General features: G+C 38.6%; 1 protein-coding gene across 9 annotated transcripts in view; it reads right to left on the bottom strand.

The window, feature by feature from the left end:
• PIP5K1B (phosphatidylinositol-4-phosphate 5-kinase type 1 beta) overlaps positions 1-17739 on the bottom strand; it is a 330062-nt gene that overhangs the window by 52242 nt on the left and 260081 nt on the right. Inside the window, exon 15 of one of the 9 annotated variants that reach the window (XM_073806188.1) lies at positions 1698-2479. The exons of the other annotated variants lie outside the window; for them this stretch is intronic. Coding sequence (XP_073662289.1) covers positions 2455-2479 — 25 coding nt within the window. The 3' untranslated portion in view covers positions 1698-2454. Of the gene's footprint in view, positions 1-1697; positions 2480-17739 lie in introns of those variants that run through there. 9 annotated transcript variants of the gene reach the window in all.

Raw genomic sequence — 17739 nt, 5'->3', positions numbered from 1 at the left:
GCAGCCTTCTTCCCTCACTCAGGTCCCAGAATACTGGCAGCCAGCCTTTATCCTCCAGGCTGGAGAGACTGGTGGAGTCGTTCCTGGGGAATCTCATCAACCCAAGAAGAGAAAGATACCGACTATCAGAGGTTCCCCCAAGTAAACAATTCAGCCAGATCACTGTACAGTGAAAACCACAGATGACAAGCCCCAGCCACACACATGGAGCTTTTCATTATCTTGTTAGTGTCCCACTTTTTGTCTGAAATGGTTTTATTGTGATATTATACACACACCATACAATTGATCCATTTAAAGTATATAATCCAACGTTTTTAGTATATTCAGAGTTGTGCAACTATCACTGCAACCAATATTAGAAGATTTTCATCACCTCCAAAAGAAAATTGTACTTATGAGCAGGACACTCCATTTTCCCCAATTCCCTCAGCACTAGGTGACAACCAATCCACTTTCTGTTTCTATAGACTCGTAGTGGTGCCCTTTTAAGTATGAACAGACAACCGAAGATTACCATAAATCTGAGAAAAGTCACTATTTTAAAAGCTAGAGATGGAAAATACAGGGAAAAAACCTAATTGGAGGGAAACTGAGATCATGCATGGAGAAGAAAATGCCAAAACATCCACATCGCAACTATCTCTCATATCCTCAGGTAAGTAACTGTAACTATGAAACAAAAGAATATGATACCTAAAAAACAATAAAGACAAGACACAGGTCTTGGGGAGTAAAAATACAATAGTAGAAATGACTCAGTAATAGGGCTGGATGAAAATTTGAGGAAATCTCACACACACAAAAACAGAGCAAAGAGACAAAGAGATGGGAGATAGAGAAAAACAAGAGAAACACAGAAGGCCAGCCCAGCAGTTCTGATTTTCAAATGAGGAAATACAGAGAGAAGAGAGAAAACAGAGGCAAGGAAATCATCAAGAAAATGTCCTAGAAATGAAATCTTCCTACACTGTTGGTGGGAATGTAAATTGGTGCAGGCGCGATGGCAAAGAGTATGGAGGTTCCTTAAAAAACTAAAACTAGAGTTACCACGTGATCCAGCAATCCCACTCCTGGGCATATTATCTGGAAAAGACGAAAACTTTAATTCAAAAGATATGTGCACCCCAGTGTTCACAGCAGCACTATTTACAATAGCCAAGACATGGAAGCAACCTAAGTGTCCATCGACAGATGAATGGATAAAGAAGATGTAGAACATATATACAATGGAATATTACTTAGCCATAAAAAAGGAAATAATGCCATTTGCGGCAACATGTTTGGACCTAGAGATTATCATACTAAGTGAAGTCAGACAGAGAAAGACAAATACCATACGATATCAGTTATACATGAAATATAAAAAAATAATACAAACGAACTTATTTGCAAAATAGAAATAGACTCACAGACATAGAAAACAAACTTATGTTTACCAAAGGGGAAAGGGGTCAGGAGGGATAAATTAGGAATATGATATTAATAGATTCACACCACTATATATAAAATACCTCAAGGATTTACTGTATAGCACAGGGAACTATATTCAATATCTTATAACCTATTATTATAAGATATTGAATATAAGAATCTGAGAAAAGAATCTGAAAAAGAATCTGAAAGTGTGCATGTATGTGTGTGTGTGTGTGTGTGTGTGTGTGTGTGTGTGTGTGTGTGTGTGTATGGCTGAATCGCTGTGCTGTACACCTGAAACCAACTCAATGTTGTAAATCAACTATACTTCAATTAAAAAAAAGAAAATGTCCTAGATCTAAAAACAAAACAAAACAAAAAAGGAAAAAACCAAACCAAAACAAAAAAAGTAAAAGAAAATTTCCTAGACCTGAAAGACATGAGTGTGCAGAGTGAAAAGGTCCATTGGATATACTTTACAATTAATAAAAATAAGACCCACTCCAACATACTTTATTAGGACAAAGTGAAGATCTTTAAACTTTCATATTGGGAAAACAATAGGTCACATATAAAGGATCAGGAAGCAGAATGACTTTGAACTTTTCAGTAAAAACCTGGGGAGCCTGAGGCAATGGAATAATGCCTTTAAAAACCTAAAGGAAAACTGTTTCCATAGTAAAATCCTACAGCCTGCCAAACTGTTATGTGAGTGAGCTAAGCATAAAGACATTTTCAGACATAAACGAACTCAAAAAATTTGCTCCCCACGAGTGCTTTTCTCAAAAAGATACTGGAGGATGTGCTCCACAAAAACAAGGGAACAATTCCCAAAAGAGGAAGATTTGAGAACTATGAAGCAGGGGAGCCAATACCGGAGACAAAGGTAAAGGAAGTTCTCAGGATGACAGTTGTACATCAGGCACAGAGGGCAGACTGAATCAGGTCGGAAGGCTCCAGGGAGAGATGCTTCAGGTGATGACAGTGATGCAATGTCTGATGCATCTGAACCAGTTATGCATGGTGATGGCTTGAGATTCAATTAGTAACAAGTATTAGACAACTAAGTAAACAAAAAAGAACAGAACATCATTTATTTTTGGGAAAAATACAAGGAAAAGTAATGAAATTTTATAATAAGGCACAGCTGTAAATAGTGATTGTGACATAATAAGGTAAATAACAATCTAACCAAAATTATGATGCAACTCTACTACGGGGATAGAGGGGTAGAGAAGGGTTAGTGTGGAGGTAGGCGTAATAAAAGGGAGCTATATTATCCTCTTCCAAAATGAGAACAAGAAGTAGAAACACAAGCATTCTGTTTAGAGAGAGAGAGAGAAACAGCCAAAAAATCAGAGAAAAAGGTGAAAGTGATTGCCTTTGGGAAGGAGGAAATGGGGGTGAGGAATGGATGGGTTGGTGGTTTTCATTAGTAGTAACTGAAGAACTATTTGACTCTAAAGTATATATCTGATAAAAATAAAATCTAAAAAAATATGAAAAAAAGCATGAGAACAGTGCCATAAAAACATGCATGATATGAAGTAGCATTTATGCTATAATTATAATCCTATAACAAATCTGAAAAGAGCTTGATTGGGGTTTACAAAGGCATTAAAAATTGTATTATGGTGGTAGGATTAAGAATAACTGCTTTCTTTTCCAAATTCCCTACACTATAAAGTTCTTATATAACTGTTATAATCAGAAAATGAATTCACAAAGCTGAAAAAGTGTATTCCTTATCATGGACCGAAAATTGGTCAAGAATTAGTTCTATTTTCCAAATCCAAGATCAAGTTATCAAGGAAGGATTCTGGGTGAGTGGTGTTTTCTCTTTTTCTTATTCTTTTTTACTTCCAAGTCAGTATTGGGAATATTATGAACCAACCTTCTAAAAATGATCAATTAATCAAAGGTAGGGTTTATGTTTAGTTTCTCCACTCAGTACCATGAGTCTCAGATATAGTCTTTGCAATGCGATAAAAATAATTGCTCTGTCAATTTTCAGGAAATGAGAAAAAATATCTCCAAATATCCAAAGTTAATACTGCTCAAATAAAGAAAAGTTAATCTTTAAAAATTTGTGGTGTGAGACATATGCATTACAATGACTTTTAATTTTAACGTTCAAGAAATGAAATAAAACCAGCTCTGTGGTCTAACTCTGGAGACATCTCACACAACATTCCAAAGATTCCATCAGATTTAAAAATTAAAAATATTAATGCCTTTTCATTGTGAATGTGACACACGATGAAATTTAGTAAACTATCAAACAGGAGAAAAAAAGGTAAAAAACCATACCTAGTTCTACAACTCAAAGCTACAAAATCATAAATGCTGCTTGGATGTCTCTGAATGAAAATGAATACTGAAAAAACGTAAATTTCTTTGACTAATATTTGCACAAACTTTTTTCTCTTATCTGTAGGATGCTCTGTTTGAAACCCACTTCCACACAGGAGGCTTTTAGTTTCAGGGGTAAATGATCCTGTGGGTGGTATTTTAGTTGAAACCGTCTGAACAATTAAGAAGCAGAAAATCTGTCTCATTAAAAAAAAAATCCTGACTTTTTCCTTACAGGCTATGTTTGGTACTACCACTGGTGCCTATACAACTGGCACAGCTCCCTGTCTTTGCTAACAGAACCCCCAAATTTTGAGTTTAGGTAGTGGGTGGAGATCAGTAGTCTCAGAGTAGGTAGGCCTCTTTCTAGACTCCTATGCAACAAGAAGTGGTCATGCAATCTATTTCTGACCATGAGTTGTTAAGGAGGTCTTTTGGGGCCATGACTGGGAAAGTTCCCCCCAGCTCCCCTACCCATTGGATAAAAGAACATACCATCACCATAGGAAACACCCTCCCTTTTTTTTTTGCTTTGCTCTTTCTGTTTCCTTCTTGAATGCATTTCCTGGAGTGAGGACGTGATGTCTAAGGCTGTGGCAGCTACTTTGTGACCATGGGGCAACAATATGGAAAGAGCCTGGATCCATGAGAATGTCACTGGGCAGCTGCACCCATCCTGGACTGCACACTTCCAGACTCCATGTCAAATAAATGACAAATCTTCTTTATTATATTTTAAGCCACTACTGCCCAATGTTTTTTTAGTGTCATGACATTCATAGGACAGGATGATATTTGTACTGTCCTACAGGGAACATGGAGGAGACTGCTGGCTCCTGAGATGAATAGCCCTTGGGACTTTGGCTGTCCTAGGTCTCCCTCACCACCCTTTAGACTGAGGGGGGAATAAATATCTCTGCTCCTCTTTCTGTGGCTCAGCAGTGGGTCTCACCATACAGGTTGGAAAGTTCTAGTTTAAGCTGTGCTTACCAATCAGTATTCTGTTACTTGGGCTGAAAGCATTTCTAACTATTACTGGGCTCACTTCTACTTCTTAATGCAAAGTGACAGGATTTCATAAGATATCTTATACATTCTCTAACAACATATAAATATATAAGAAACACTGATCTAAGCCTAAATCACATCACATGATTCCACTGACTGGACTATTTGTTATTTAACTTGTGTTCTTTTTTGTCAGTTATGGGGTACTTCCTAATTGACTAAGGTCACATTTCATGAGATCTTAAAATAGGAAAGCTTTCAAACGATGCAACTGAGAATATAGTCATTATAATTGAAGAACTATAGATTTTTAAGGAAAAAAATTCATTAGTATCTAGAAATTCATTTTATGGGTCAAGTTATTACATTTTTTAAATACATTCTTAGGTTTGGGTACACAGTGGCCTTGATAATAACTGACTTTTCTACATTCTTGTCATGTATGTTTCTAAGTAAGTCCCTTTAACCAACTCTACTAGTGCTTACCCTACAGGGTTGACAGGTGCATTAAATAAAATAACACCTGTAGAGTGCCTGGCAGACTACATGGTATAGAGTAGGCATCCAATACATGTTCTTAATATTATTATCGTAACAAGAAATGTAAAAATTATGCATTAATTAACGGTACCATATAACTCATCAATTTTCAAAAATCTTCCATATTTAGCAAAAGACTTTATAAATATTATTAGATAAGTGCTATAAAAATATGAAGCGCTCACCATCCCCCAGAATTCATGTAATTATTTAATCTCAGGCCAGCTCCCAGGTGATCTGCCTTCCTGTCTTAGCAAAGAGGTACCATGCTCCGGTTATGTCTGAGAACTGTGTGTTCTTCAACAAAAATATCCAATTCCCTAGTTCTCCAGAGAACATACTGAGAGGACTTTATGTGGGAGCCCCTTGTTTGTTAAGAACTGTTTTTATGTCACTAAGGCACAGAAATGAATTTTAAATCTGCCTCAGCCACAGAATGACACATGGGACTGAATGACAATCAAGGGCAAACTGGGGAACTCTGCTCTCTCACACTGTCTGGAGTGATAAGCTCAAGGCATCTGCCTGCACTTGAAAAGGCAGATGCGTTAATTATTGTTACGAATATGGCTAGAAGCAAATGATCAGCATACATCTTCCTGGAATTAAGTTTTTAATAAAACAGCATTTCCCTTTTGGGGATCCCTTCTTAGTTCAACTAAGAATATACACCCCAAATGTTGCATTTGGATAATGAAGAAACATTTTCTGAGCTAGAGAAAGGGACACTACCATTAGGGACATAGTTTTTGCATAGTTTTTGCTCTTTAGCGCCTTCCGTTGCTGCGGGCGTCACAGACAGCTCTGGGCAAGTCATCTTTCCTAACTCTGTTCTCCTAACTCACTTTGCACAGATCTTTCATTGAACTGAATACCACTCACCTTCCATTCTATTTATTCAAATATGATAGTTTTTTAAGAGCAAAGATTTTCCATCTTTTCCATCCTCTCTAGCATCTTATATAATGTCCTGTGACTAGAAGGTCCTCCCCAAATGTTTGGGGATACTGAATTAAAGTACGTGAGAATGTGTATTATCTATGTTAATAGATGTGGTAAGGATCCCAGCCTGGGACACTGAGATGAGGCAATGTCTACTTTTAGGATTTAGATCTGTCTGATAGGCTGGTGGGGCAGGCCCAGTGCAAGTCTATTTGCTGAGGGTTGAGGGAGATCTAAGAAAGCAGATGAACTGAATCATGTCTTAATTATCAGACGATATGTTTAGTTCAGTGGTAGGCTAACCCCAAGGACTCATGCTTTATTCCTAGGGCTAGAGACACAGAGAAAGTCACAGAGTGGGGGATGCTTCCTGATTTACAGCCTCGTGATGAGCTACCAGTCAAAGCAAAAATACAAAGGACTCATGGCAAAATAGACTTTTAAACTCATTCACACCGAACCAGGCACATACTTGTTATGGAGGAATCCATTATTGATGATGTCTATTTTGAAAGAGGGTGCCCTAAACAAGGACAGGAAGTATAGGTCCTAGTACCATTTCTGCTATTAAGTTATGCTGCAACTTCAGAATACTCAGTCGGCAACTCTCTGGGCCTCTCTTAATTTATAGACAAAGAAGTAGAAGCAGATGGAATACAACACATTTAATTGTTCTGTCACCTCCAACCCCTCTAAAATAACAATAAAGGGTTAAAAAAAAGCCATAAACTTAAAAAAAGGGCAGAAGATGGGGAGAGGGTAACAAACACAACATTTTGGAGTCTAGAAGCTACGTAGACAGGTAGTAACTGATTGCAAACCCAAGAGAGCTGAATCCTAAGCCACCAGTGGGGAAAGCAGAGAGAGACATAGCGCAAATACTTGGTCCATTCCAGCATTACACTCGAAGGCTTTTTTTCCCCTCTGATGAGGACATAGAACAGAGGACATCTGGACCTAGGGACACCAGAGGCAGCTGAGGGAAAAGAGAGTGATGAGGTTGAACATGTGCCTATTAGATGCTGAGACACCCAGCCCTCCTCCCTGCCAAAGGTCCCAGAAGGCTGACAGCCAGGACTTTCCCCTCCAAGCAAGAAACTGGGAGCATCTTCTATAGGGAATCAGATCGGGTCACAGCAAAGACTGGTGGACACCAACACTGGTTCCACATCAAAGGGTCCAACTGGATGCCCTTTAGTGAAGCTTGGTCAACTCAAATGCTTAAGCTTCTAGTCAGACTTTTAATTTCCCATTCAAACATGTGGTTGAGCAACAAGCAAAGATTTCCAGAAATTTGAGGAAAACGTTGAATATGAAAGAGGCAGACCAAAACGAAGAGAAAAAGGCAACCCACGTGAAAATTGAGACCAAAAGAGACAAAAATCAGAGCAAAACAAAGAACAAAATCCTGATCTCTTCAGAGAGAAAAGAGAAGAAATTTCAACTGTGAAATAAGGAAAGATTGCTAGAAAGGAGTCCAGTAAACAAAAAAGAATTTTTTTTACTGAATCTTTTATCAGTAAACAAAAAAGAATTCTCATAAACTATGGCAACAAAAATGAAAACCTCAGTGGAAAGATTAGGAGATAAAGTGGAGGAACTCTCTGAGCGAGTGAAATAGGAAGACAAACAGATGGAAATAAAGAGAGAAAAGTAAACTGGAGGACAAATCCAGGAGATTCTATATGCATAAAAGGAGTTGTAGGAAGAAGAAAGAAAGTAGAGGGAGGAAATAAAAAAACAGTTACAAAAATTTTCCCAAACTCCAAAGCATGCGTTTGCAGATCAAAAAGGTCTTCTGAGATTGGTGGAAAATAGACCTGCAGCAAAGCCTATTATCATGAACCACTGAGACACTAGGGGGAAACTGAAGAGATAACAAGCTTCTAGAAAAAAACACAGGCCATATACAGAAGATCAGGAATCAGAACAGCACTGCATTTCTCAATGGTAACTGGAAACTAGAAGATATCAGAGCAAAGCCTTCACAGTTAAAAACAACAACAAAAAAGATTTGCAGTGTAGAGTTTTATATCAGCTAATCTATCAATCAAGTGTTAGGGTGAGAATAAAGACTTGTTTGGACATGCAAGGCCTTGAATATTTTGCCTCCCATGAATCCTCAGGAAGATACTGGAGGATGCGCTCCACCAAAATGAGGGAGTAAACCAAAAAAGAGGCAGATACAGGATATGCTAAACAGGGGAACCAACACAGACAAGAGTTGATAAGGATCCCAGGATGGTGGAGAAGGGAGACTCCAAGATAGCATATGAACTTCAGGCCCTAGAGGGCAATCCAATCCAGATGGGAGCAAGTCAGAAGGCTTTGGGGGAAACTTCTGTAAGACAGTGAAATTAACAGAACATGATGCATCTAAATAGTCTGGGAAGCAATTAAGACAATTGGTGGAGAGTTTAGGCTTCCATTAAATACAAATACATAGAAAGCTAAGCAAGCGAAAGAACAAGATGATTATTACAGAGAAAATAAAAAGTCATACAGAAAAGGAAACCCAAGCACAATATTCACACGATTATAATAAAACACTCGATATAGATCTAAGCACAATCATGATATAACTATACTGGAAGACTAGAAGAGTGGGTGGGAAGGAGGCATGTAGGTGGTGGGTGTGGAATGGGGAAAAGACAGCTAAATCTTCATCTTCTATAGTGGGAAGTTATTAGCTAATGTCTAAACCTGAAAGATTGAGAAACAGCAATATAAGCATGCTGTTTAGAGCTACAGAATTAACTGTCAAACAAATCAGCTAAAAGAATTGAAGGTGGTCACATCTGGGGACAGTAAAGTGTAGGGGGAGGTGAACAAGGACCTTCTCTATTTCCTAATAAACTTTATACAACTATTTGACTGTTAAATTCAGTACACAGAATTTTGATATAAAAAAATAAAAGGGCTGGATGACATGATGTGAAAAGGACCCTTCCATTGCCAAAGCTCCATGATTCTTTTAGGGCAAGTTTTGCTACTGGGATTGGAAAAGTATCAGGAGGATGGGCAGGGAAATTCACTCATTAACTTGGCCTTGGCTTGCCTGCCTTCTCTTCTACCACAACTCAGTGAGGACAAAGAAAATGGCCAGTAATAGCAGATAGAATTATCAGGACATGGACCCAAATGCACTTACATATAAATAAAGGATAAAACACCTTTTCCCAGACATTAGTGCTTAAATACTCAAAAGTATTCTTCCAGTGTGATGAGAAACAAACAAAAGAAAAGACAGAGAAACTAACACATATTTTCTCCAGTAGCCATCAGGATGAATTTTCATTTTAGCCAAATCCTTTGTCGAGAAAACAAGTCTGGTTGTTTTTAAGGTCTTCTGTGACCTTCCAAACACTAATTTTTAATATGGCTGGCCAGAAAAGTAATGAGCTCCTTTATATCATTATATATTTCATCTTTATTACTTTATCCTTGAAAGCAGGTTATTAAATAATTACATTTTGGATTAATATTATTCTGATTTGACATTTTATCATTGTCTCCTAATTCCCTCATTACTTACCTAATTCTCCTGTCACCCAGACTATCATGAGCTTAAGCTGGCTGTGTAGACGTGTTTAGTCAGCCAGTGGGGGGGCGGGGAGGTCCGTTAGTTTCTCCACAATTAATGAGTCCTCAGCAGCAGGTTTACATTTGTGGACTTCCAGGGTGAAATCTTTACCCCAAAGCACAAGTCATCTAAGTCACAGGGAGATGAAGCTGGCTACTGGGGAGATAATTCCACACATAACAGAAGGATTTAACACAGGATGCTGGGGATCAACTTCCTGCTAGCCTTGGAAAAAATGAGGTTTGTTACTTTGTGTATATTAGGTGTATTGGAGAATCAAAATCAAACTCAGGATCCAGGTGTAGACTATATGATGTAAATCTGGTTTCTTTTTTGCCAAAAAAAGGCCTGGGTTTGAGGAGGGGAAGCTAAACTAACAGGCATATAATGAAGCTGCTATCAGGCTCCAATTTTCCCTGCAGGTGCCCCAGTCACAACTGGAGAAAGATATGACACGGCTCTTAGGTTCGCCTGTAGTCCCAGCATGCCTAAAAAGGTCCTAATTTCTAAAATGAGATATTCTTCTCTTGGGAGGCTGGGTAACAAAGCAGCCTTCTGCTTCAGGATTCTGGGAGTGTTACTCTCCCCCAAACACGTATCATCATTTTCTTGGTGACCTAGTTTCCTGACACGAGAGAAAAGTTGACTAAATCCTTCTCTTCACTCTAAGGAGAATGCAAGTGACACCACACCTCTCCACCAGCCAAAAGTGTGTTTGCTCTGAACTGAGTTTTATTCAGTTGATGAGATGGGGTAGGCTGGGGTCTTGGCAATAAAGTGCTTTGTTAGGGCATGGGGGATAGCTATCTCGCCTCCAAATTATATCAGCTGCTCTATCACCTGGATTCCCCAGGCTTACAAACCTCTTTGTGGAATTCTTGAGCTGAAGAACCTTTTTATCTATCCCATGTGCCTGGAATTAGCTAAGACATTTCTATGAATAACCAGCATCTACTCTAGCGCAGTACCAGGGAAAGTGTTATTGGCTGTCAGACAGACTTGTTGGTAAATATCAGAGTCTCTAATTGCACACAGTATTGAAAAAAATTACGGCTACCTTACATTCCATTATTACCTTGGCATACTACTAAATTGACTCTATGATTCCTTTTATAAGAGTCTAGACCGATTCTTGCTCTTGCACGCACACACCATCTCTGCGAAGCTTTGATCTTTGTAATTCTTTTCTGTGAAAGACCTTACTTCTATCTAAGTTTTTGCTCTGTGTGCTCTGGTTGTTATTTATATGCTGTCTCAAGTCTCCTTTGCAATGCTGGGCAAACCACATTCCTCAGTCTCCTTGGACAGGTTCTGCCAGTTGAGGACACTGTCAGGAAGCGGGGTGGGCGTTAGAGAGAAGGGTCTCTTCCCTTATTTTTTTCCCTTCCTTCTTTGGACGATGTCTTTGGAGCCGGTTTTGTCCCTGCCACTATCCCAGCTCTTTAGGCGACGTCCTCCTCCATTGTCCCTGCTCCTAAGGGGGCATCTGGTCCCCACGTGGGGCCCTCCTTCATGAGTCTAGGTTCTGGTGACACGGTAGGGCTCCTGCTAGGAGCTGCCTCCTGCAGTTAGTTATTTACCTGCGTTTCTGCAACTCCCTCCTTTCACTCTTCCAGCCTCCCATGCTCTGTAACCAATTCCCTTGCCTGAATTCTTTGAAGTTCCAAATGTGTTTTCTGTTTCCTTGACAGAACTCTGACTAATAAAGTACTCCATGAGGGCTTTTTGCCAAAAACAACTATATCTTGCCCCTAACAGTGGGACTTACGGGGACGCTGCAACGTGTTAGGGTCTGGAATCACTTGATTATTTTAACAAGTGTTTTGAGGCTGCTTACTATGTGCCAAGAGGCATAAGTGCTTTCTAATTATTATTTCATTTAATCTTTCTAACAACGCTCTGGGGCAGTAGCATCATAATCCGTATTTTATAAATGAAGAACGGAGGCACACAAAGGTAAAGTGACTTGCCCAACGTTCGATAGCCAGAAGTGGCAGTTTGAGGACTAATGCCCTAACTGATGATTTATAATAGTGAAAGTGAAAGAGAAAAACCTGGCCGGGGCTGGAGGGGTCAAGGAGGTCTGTCTGCAGGTAGGAGTATTCAGAAGAAGAAGCATAAAAGCACAGAGTCTGGAGAGGTCAGATTCAAAATTCAGCATCAACAGGAGGGTTGCAGAGACCTTCCAAGGGGCTGGCAGGGCCCCCAGCTGGCATCTGGGTATGGCAGGGAGCTGCCGTGGCCACAGCGGAGACTGCAGGCACGTGCTGGCCCTCCCTGGAGGTTATGGTTAGAGAACTGGAATTACTAGCAAGTTCTTGCACCCAACTTTCTTCTCCCTTCATTTTGTAAGTAATGAAGCTTCCTTTTAACCTTACTATGTCAACAGAGGATATGGGATTTCCTAAATCAAGCAACAACATACCTAACAAAAGTCTCTTCTCGATGAAGTTCCACCATTTACAACAATGTAATGGGTATTACGTAGAGGGTATTATGCCTAGCGAAATAAGTCAGAGAAAGACAAATACTGTACGTTATCACTTACATGTGAAATCTAAAAAATAAAACAAACGAATGAATATACAAAAACAGAAACATATTCACAGATACAGAGAACAAACTAGTGATTACCAGTGGGGAGAGGGAAGGGGGGAGGGGCAAGATAGGGGCAGGAGATTAAGAGATACAAACTACCATGTAGAAAATAAATAAGCAACAAGGTTATATTGTACAGCACAGACAATCTGGCTAATATTTTATAATAACTTTGAATGGAGTATAATCTATAAAAATACTGAATCACTATGTAGTACACCTGAAACTAATATAGAATTACAAATCAACTATATTTCAATTTAAAAATAAGTCTCTTCTCAATGATCATGTAACAATTTGGAGTCAACCTGTAGAGTTGGAAAATAAAAACATAAGGAAATAGTTATTTTAGGTTTCTTATGAATTTAACTTAATATGTCATATTTTTAGTGTTTGAACACTAAGAATCTAACATCTTTGAAATGAAAAACCTTTACTCAAAATCACATGGAAAAAGAAAAGGCAAAACGGGTAAGAAAGAAGAGAACTTGTGTGGATGTTACTGAACTTCCATTAAAAGCATCATCTAAAAGCCATCTTGTCTGAGACGTGATGATATGGACGAGGGCAGCTGTTGAACGGCTGAGGCTCGTGCCTGATATTCTCTGTCAATGCTGTGCATGGAAATCATGCTGTACTTTTTAGCCATTTGACCTCAGGAAAGTTAGCTAATGTTGCTAAGCAACTCCCATCCGTAAACTGGAGATAACGAAGATAATGACCTTATAGGGTTGCTGTGAGAATTGAGTGACTTGATCCCATGTTAAGGACTTAACACAGACCCTTACTAAGGTCCAATAATTAGCTGTTTTTGTAGTTGTTATTGGATTATTATTGGCGATTTGAAGTATGACTAGTACTATGATAGAGAAGTTCCCATAGCTACCACGTTTTTAGTAAGCAAACTTAGCCCAATGACTTCTAGAATAAACATCATAGGTAGATGTTAACATAAGCACAGCACTTTGCCTACTGGAAATACTATAGTTATTAAGCAGCAAAAAACGGCTCAAACACAGGGCCAGAATTCACGTTAGGAAAAAAATCAACCAGTTGACCATCTGTGCATAACACACACATCAAGGATAAGACCAGAAGTCTTTGGAGACCATGACGAAAGGGGTGGTACAGTGGAAAGAACATGAGGCTTGGACCCCAGAGACCTGTGTGACAGTTTAAATCCTATTAGCAGGCTATGTGACCTTGGACATGTCACATAATGCACGTCTCTGCATTTCTCTTTCCTCATCTTTTAGACACATCTGTAAGATAATGGGTCTCTAATATTCTTTGGGATGGCTCTACTTGTATGTCTTTAACTTTGAGGGGTAAGCGATTTGTGGGGAGGTACTTTTAGCTGTAGGCAATGGTTCCACCCCTCCTAGGTTTGCCATATTTTACAGGCAGGAAGAAAGCGGCACAGAACTTTGCTTGGAACCACTGAGGCAGCCTCTGAGGTCTAGAATGTTGGACCCATCATTTAGGGAGCCTTTGTCAGCTGTCCCTCTATGGGCAAATGACCAGTGGTTTTCCTCTGACCTATCTGCCCTTCTCACAATACACCAAATGTCTTCAGGATGAGTCAACTATTAGAAATAGCCACTAGCAAAACATGAGACTAGACAGAGTGGTGATGTTGGAAAAGGCATCTTTGACGGGGAAAGGACAAATATATTGGAATGCAGTAGGGTTTTCTATCCTTATGCATAATCAAAGCTTCAGCTTTGCTACCAACTGTGCAGGAAATCACAAAAAGAATTAATATTCATGTGTGTAACCAATTTCCACAACATTAAACTAACTTGTTCTTAACTTTGAGATAGAACACATTTGCCTCTGCATTTCTTAGTGCTCAATTTATACCTCCTTTCAAAGGACAGAATTATTATTAGGAAAGAAAAATTTAAGAATAAAAACTTCAGAATATAAATCCCACTATTTGACTGGGAAGCAAGAATCCACAATAGTTTCTTTTTATTCCTGTGAATTGCATGCTCTAACACAGGACTGTTGAGCAGAACTTGAAAATATGTACCCCCAATAAACAGGTCAAATATATACTTTAAAAAATGATACTATTTTTTTCTTTGCTTCCTAGTCAATTTTTGGAGTATGCTTAAAAAAAAAAAGAACAAATTGCAATTGGGGTTTTTGAAGTCACAAACAATAATCATTTTAAAAAAGGAAAAATTCTAAGAGACAGCAGCTTCCCATTGCGGTATATAATTTAGGTGTGGAGACATCCAGGCACTAACTGACACTTTTCAAACTTAAGGATTCTGAAAAGACTGACAGAATGACAACCACTAGCTGAAGTATTTATAGCGTATTTAAGTGCAGATATGTTTAGTATAATGCAAAGTGGGAAAACAGACCACTCTGCCTTAACAGAAAAATGATTCATAGATAAAGAAAGAGAAAAACCTAACACGTGAATTATAACGTCAGTTTTCTTTCCAGGCTATCTGGATTAGGTCTTAAAACCTTAGCGGGCCACATGAGACTTAGAATATTGTCTATGTATTACCTCAAGAGATACCACGTAGGACTAGGAGGGCTCTAAAGGAAAAAATGATAGGAACAAAATATGACAACTTCTTTTCAGTTTGCTGGTAAGGTTTTTCTGTTGAATAATTAGGGGTGGGTATGGTGGGGAGGGAAGGAGGGATATGGATTCCCAGGGGTTCACTTGCCATAACTTCTCTTCAGGGTTCTTTAGCACGTCTGTGCCTTTTTCGCACCTTTTCCTTATGATTTCCATAAGGCAGTCATTAAGATCCAAGGCATGTCTTTGGCTTCTCTTATACATCAAGGCTAAAAGCAGAAATGCCCACAGGAGCAGGCAGGCAAGAGCAGAGGTGAACAAAGCAGAGGTTGCTGACCTGGCGGGTCCATGCTTCTCCCCTCCAGCAGATAAATGCCAGGAAGCAATGGAGCCAAGTGGTGCCAAAGCTAGTGATTTTTCAAAAGGATCTGGGCATTGTAGTGAAACAATATGATTTTAAAATGTTAGTTTCTTTTAAAGCATTCTAGGTTCACTCCAGAGGGCAGACAGCAGAAGCAAAAAGAACTACAATCCTGCAGCTTGTGGAATGAAAACCACATTCACCGAAAGACAGACAAAATGAAAAGGCAGAAGACTACGTACCAGATGAAGGAACAAGATAAACCACCAGAAAAACTACTAAATGAAGTGGAGATAGGCAACCTTCCAGAAAAACAATTCAGAATAATGATAGTGAAGATGATCCAGGAACTCGGAAAAAGAATGAAGGCAAAGATAGAGAAGATGCAAGAAATGTTTAACAAAGACCTAGAAGAATTAAAGAACAAACAAACAGAGATGAACAATACAATAACTGAAGTGAAAAATACACTAGAAGGAATCAATAGCAGAATAACTGAGGCAGAAGAATGGATAAGTGACCTGGAAGACAGACGGTGGAAATCACTGCCTCAGAACAGAAGAAATAAAAAAGAATGAAAACAAATGAAGACAGCCTAAGCGCCCTCTGGAACAACATTATGCACCAACAGTCAAATTATAGGGGTCCAAGAAGGAGAAGAGAGAGAGAAAGGAACTGAGAAAATATAGGAAGAGATTATAGTTGAAAACTTCCCTGACAAGGGAAAGGAAGCAGCCACCCAAGTCCAGGAATTGAAGACAGTCCCAGGCAGGATAAACCCAAGGAGAAACACACAAAGACACATAGTAATCAAACTGACAAAAATTAAAGACAAAGAAAAATTATTAAAAGCAACAAGGGAAATACGACAAATAATATACAAGGGAACTCCCATAAGGTTAACAGCTGATTTCTCAGCAGAAACTCTACAAGCCAGAAGGGAGTGGCATGATATATTTAAAGTGATAAAAGGGAAGAACCTACAACCAAGATTACTCTACCTGGCAAGGATCTCATTCAGATTCAACAGAGAAATCAAAAGCCTTAGAGACAAGCAAAAGCTAAGAGAATTCAGCACCACCAAACCAGCTCTACAAGAAATGCTAAAGGAACTTCTCTAAGTGGGAAACACAAAAGAAGAAAAGGACCTACAAAAACAAACCCAAAACAATTAAGAAAATGGTAATATGAATATACATATCAATAATTACCTTAAATGTAAATGGATTAAATGCTCCAACCAAAAGACACAGGCTTGCTGAATGGATACAAAAACAAGACCCACATATATGCTGTCTACAAGAGACCCACTTCAGACCTAGGGACACATACAGACTGAAAGTGAGGGGATGGAAAAAGATAGTCCATGCAAATGGAAATCAAAAGATAGGTGGAGTAGCAATACTCATATCAGATAAAATAGACTGTAAAATAAACAATGTTACAAGAGACAAGGAAGGACACTACATAATGATCAAGGGATCAATCCAAGAAGAAGATATAACAATTATAAATATATATGCACCCAACATAGGAGCACCTCAATACATAAGGCAACTGCTAACAACTATAAAACAAGAAATCGAGAGTAACACAATAATAGTGGGGGACTTTAACACCTCACACCAATGGACAGATCATCCAAACAGAAAATTAATATGGAAACACAAGCTTTAAATGACACAATAGACCAGATAGATTTAATTGATATTTATAGGACATTCCATCCCAAAACAGCAGATTACACTTTCTTCTCAAGTGTGCACAGAACATTCTCCAGGATAGATCACATCTTGGGTCACAAATCAAGCCTTGGTAAATTTAAGAAAATTGAAATCGTATCAAGCATCTTTTCTGACCAAAACACTATGAGATTAGAAATCAATTACAGGGAAAAAAACGTACAAAACACAAACACATGGAGGCTAAACAATAAGTTATTAAATAACCAAGAGATCACTGAAGAAATCAAAGAGGAAATTAAAAAATACCTAGAGACAAATGGCAATGAAAACACAACGATCCAAAACCTATAGGATGCAGCAAAAGCAGTTCTAAGAGGGAAGTTTATAGCTATACAAGCCTACCTCAAGAAACAGGAAAAATCTCAAATAAACAATCTAACCGTACACCTAAAGGAACTACAATAAGAAGTACAAACAAAACCCAAAGTTAGTAGAAGGAAAGAAATCATAAAGAGCAGAGCAGAAATAAATGAAATAGAAACAAAACAATAGCAAAGACCAATAAAACTAAAAGCTGGTTCTTTGAGAAGATAAACAAAATTGATAAACCTTTAGCCAGACTCATCAAGAAAAAGAGGAAGAAGACTCAAATCAATAAAATTAGAAATGAAAAATGACAAGTTACAATGGACAATGCAGAAATAGAAAG

Source organism: Tursiops truncatus, chromosome 6 (assembly GCF_011762595.2).
Source record: "Tursiops truncatus isolate mTurTru1 chromosome 6, mTurTru1.mat.Y, whole genome shotgun sequence".
Lineage (NCBI taxonomy): Eukaryota > Metazoa > Chordata > Mammalia > Artiodactyla > Delphinidae > Tursiops > Tursiops truncatus.
The sequence above is the reverse complement of the archived record's forward strand: the minus strand, read 5'-3'. Positions and strand labels throughout refer to the sequence as shown.